The 3,430-nt window shown below is 64.2% G+C and overlaps 1 protein-coding gene across 1 annotated transcript; it reads right to left on the bottom strand.

Moving 5' to 3' along the window:
• Positions 1-1,429: 1,429 nt before the first annotated feature.
• MNEG_3291 (Serine/threonine-protein kinase sid2) lies at positions 1,430-3,183 on the bottom strand (the record flags this gene model as incomplete). The annotated part of the gene is made up of 5 exons (XM_014048230.1): positions 1,430-1,576; positions 1,989-2,115; positions 2,369-2,458; positions 2,591-2,763; positions 3,025-3,183. 5 exons carry the CDS (start codon positions 3,181-3,183, stop codon positions 1,430-1,432), a joined length of 696 nt encoding a protein of 231 aa, XP_013903684.1.
• Positions 3,184-3,430: the final 247 nt, after the last annotated feature.

Below are 3,430 nucleotides of genomic sequence, written 5' to 3'. Positions count from 1 at the left end.
CCCAGCGCAAAGGGGTACACTAGGGGCAACGTAACGCCAGACGCCACCACTCGCGACGTGCGCCCGGTTGCGCTTTTGTTACGGCGGCGCCGGCAGGCTCTCCGGCATCTGGTCGGGCATCGTTGCGCCCCGCCGCCGCCAGCAAGATCCAGTGCACACCGCTAGCTGCTGCCGGTGCTGCTGCCAATCCCCTGCTCTTCCGCCTTCAGAGCTTCCAGTCACTTAAGCTGGCCGCTAGCCCCCACCAGGGGCTTCCTGCCGGCGCTGCTTGGAGAAAGGGTCCTGGGGCAAAATCGAGACCACCGAGAAGATTCCGAAACACAAAGGGATGGCAAACAGGCCGCCTGGCATGGGCCGCGGCGAGCCCATCCCAAGCAGCAGGGGTAGGTGGAGTGGGGAGCAGGGGGGGAGGGCAGGCTCGTAGCTTGCCACCTCGAGGCTCCCGGGAGTTCGCTGCCGTTGCTTGCCACCATCTTGATGCGCTCCGCTGCCCCGCCCCCTTGCGCTGTCGCTGCCCCCTCGTCGCTGCCCCCTCGCCGCTGCCCCATCCCCCTGCGTTTGCCGCCACCACCCGTGGCACTGCCATGACCCCTAAGAAGCAGCCGCTAACCAGGCCCGGGCCACCACGCCAGCCTGGGGTCGAGATGCCAAAGCCGGAACGGGCGTCGGCGTCGGCATCTCTGGCCCCACCGACTGCGCAGGCACTAGTGCAGCCCGGGTTGGCGGCGCTGCACGGTGCCGCCAGGGCCGGGTCGCTGTTGCTGCTTTGCGGGTGCGAGCCGGCCCTGCTGGCCGCGGCGCTGCTGCCCCTGGCATGACGCCCCCTGCTCGAATGTGCCCAAGTGGCCGCAGCGTCCGAAACCCCAGCCACGTGGCACCGGCCAGGTGCAAGGCCGGCGGCTATCGGGCCGTTGCTATTGCAGGATGGAACGGGGCATTGCACCTGCGCCGACCATGTTGAAGATGGAGCTGCTGGTGCTGCTGCCGCCCTTGCTGAGCTGGGACAAGCGGCACAGCAGTCCAATCCATTCTGCTCAGGCCTCCACTTCGTCCTGGGGGATGCGCACACAAACACCAATATACTGTCAGCAAGCAGAGCGAAATAGCTCGATCGGTGGCTGTTCAGTCAGAGGCAGCCACGTCCCATCCACATGCAAACGTCAGCCCCGAGGTTGGCCGGAGAGGTTGGCAATACGTCAGGCCGTGCTTATGAGCTGGCTTGCCGCTGCCATGGCGCAGTAGCGATCACCTGCATCTGCGACTCCAGATTTTGAACCACCTCCATTACAGTCGGCCGCTGCCGGGGGTCCTAACAGGAAGATGGACGGCCAGACGCGGGGGTGGCAGCCAGGGCTTTCAACGGATGTGGCGCGAGCTGACTGGTGCATCTGAATTTCCCAGGCCTGTATCAGTGCCGGCATCTATCTGGTTAGTCAGGCGCGGAGCGAACGTTCAAGCATGTGCCCGCGCGGCGCCCCACCTCGCGCCAGCAGCGGCGGATGAGGTCGGCCATGCGGGGCGGCGCGTCGTCGGGCAGGGCTGGGCGCTCCCCCGCAATGGCCACCGCGACGATGATCTAGGGGAGGACGATGAGATTGTCTGTAAGAGCAAGATCAAGGCTTGGGCGTCAACCAGTGGTGTCTGATGAGGGGTCCAGCAGGCAGGCTTCCGCCAGCCGGCCTCCAGTCGCTTGCTGCCCAGGCGTCCGCGCAGAGCATGCTGCCTCAGACTGCTACCCAGGCAAGGGAGCACTCGCTCTTTTGGACAAATTCATGCTGCACGCCCGCAACGGCGTTCATGCAGAGAACCCCGACTTCCTCGATGTAGCTACCTACCTCACGCGGCGCCATCTGCAATGCTCCCAGCCCCTGACTCAGCCCTTACACACCCGCCCGCGCCTGCAAACGTGAGCCCGTCTACCCTCCACCCCCCATCCCCAACCTCCCAACCCCCACGCCTTGGAAGGCCGAGCCCGACCCAAGGCTCACCTTGAAGAGCACGTTGTAGGACTTGTTGCCCTCGGGGCCTCCCGCCAGGTGCGCAAAGGGCTGGCGGCGGGCCAGGCACTCGTACAGGATGCAGCCCAGGCTGTACACGTCAGCGGCCTCGTCCACCCTGGGGGATTGACACGGCCAGTGCACGTCCGAGTACGCGTAATCACCGCGAGCGGGGGCGCCGATCGCCGCGTTCAGTGGTGCAGTGTGCAGGTTTGATGCATATCATCACATGCAGCCGCCAGCAGCTTTGAAGCAGCGCCGTCAATTGGTATTAGTGCGAACTAGGCAATCCATTTGGTGATATGTATGCATGGCAGGGCGCAAGCGCAGTGTTGCGAGCGAGCGGTCAAGGTATTGCAAGCCCCTCGCACCTGCTGCCGTTGAATAGCTCCGGCGCCATGTAGTTTGGGGTGCCGCCGGCGTGAGTCACCGACAGGTATGAGCGGTGGGGGTCCTTGAACCTGCAGGTTGGGTGGGCGTGGGGTGTGTCAGGGCTGGGAGGGCGCCGTTGAGGTGGCGTGCCTGCCGAGCACGCACAAATGTCGCGGGGCTCCAGAGTGGGAAGGCTTGCGGCCAGTGGGGTTGGCAAGAACAGGCAGATGGGCGCTCGCTCAGGCAGCACAGGCAGGGTAACTCCAACGTTGCCCTCTCCCACGCAATTTACAGCAATGCAAGGAGGGCGGGGGCGGGTCTCCATCGCTTGCCGGCTGATCCCGAAGTCTGCAATCTTGGCGCAGCCCTGGCCGTCCAGCAGCACATTCTGGGGCTGATGGTGTCCAGCAAAAGATGTGGGTTCAAGGGCTTCGTATCATGGCAGAGGCGTCTAAGGATGCATGCGTGGATATGCTGCCGGCTCAGAAACGCCTGCACCCCTTGAGCAACCGTGCGTTGCTTGTTGGCTCCCCCTGTTGAGGAGCGTGAGTGCCAGCCAGGACGCCCAATCACTGTGAAGCATCTGCCTTTGCCGAGGGGGGCCCTTTCAGGCTGTGACAATCCTATCCTGTCCTCTCCCATTGCATCTCCCCACCTTGAGGTCGCGGTGCACCACTGAGGGGTGCAGGTAGGCCAGGCCGGTCGCGATATCCGCCGCAATCTTCAGGATCTGGGGGTGGGACGAGCGCTGGATTTGGTGTGGTGTCACGTCGTGATTTGTGCACCGCAGCGCTGCGACGGAGAGTGCGAGCATACGCGTATCGCTCAGCAGGGAAGCGCATCAGTGCGCATGAGGGCAGTTCCTCTGGGTCCATCGGCTGTCTGAGATGCATGCTCCCCTGGGCCAAGTTGAGGCGCGTGCCTCTGGCGCAGGGCAGCCTCTCAGGTGGAGAAAATAGGTGATTCTTGCAGTGGCGGCTCCCAGCCGCGTCCCTGGACCACACCCCAGCCAGACCTCTATCTTTTAATTCCTGCACACCAACCCAGCAGCTGCCCCACAC

The sequence above is a fragment of the Monoraphidium neglectum genome (assembly GCF_000611645.1).
Source record: "Monoraphidium neglectum strain SAG 48.87 unplaced genomic scaffold scaffold00407, whole genome shotgun sequence".
Taxonomy (NCBI): domain Eukaryota; kingdom Viridiplantae; phylum Chlorophyta; class Chlorophyceae; order Sphaeropleales; family Selenastraceae; genus Monoraphidium; species Monoraphidium neglectum.
The sequence above is the reverse complement of the archived record's forward strand: the minus strand, read 5'-3'. Positions and strand labels throughout refer to the sequence as shown.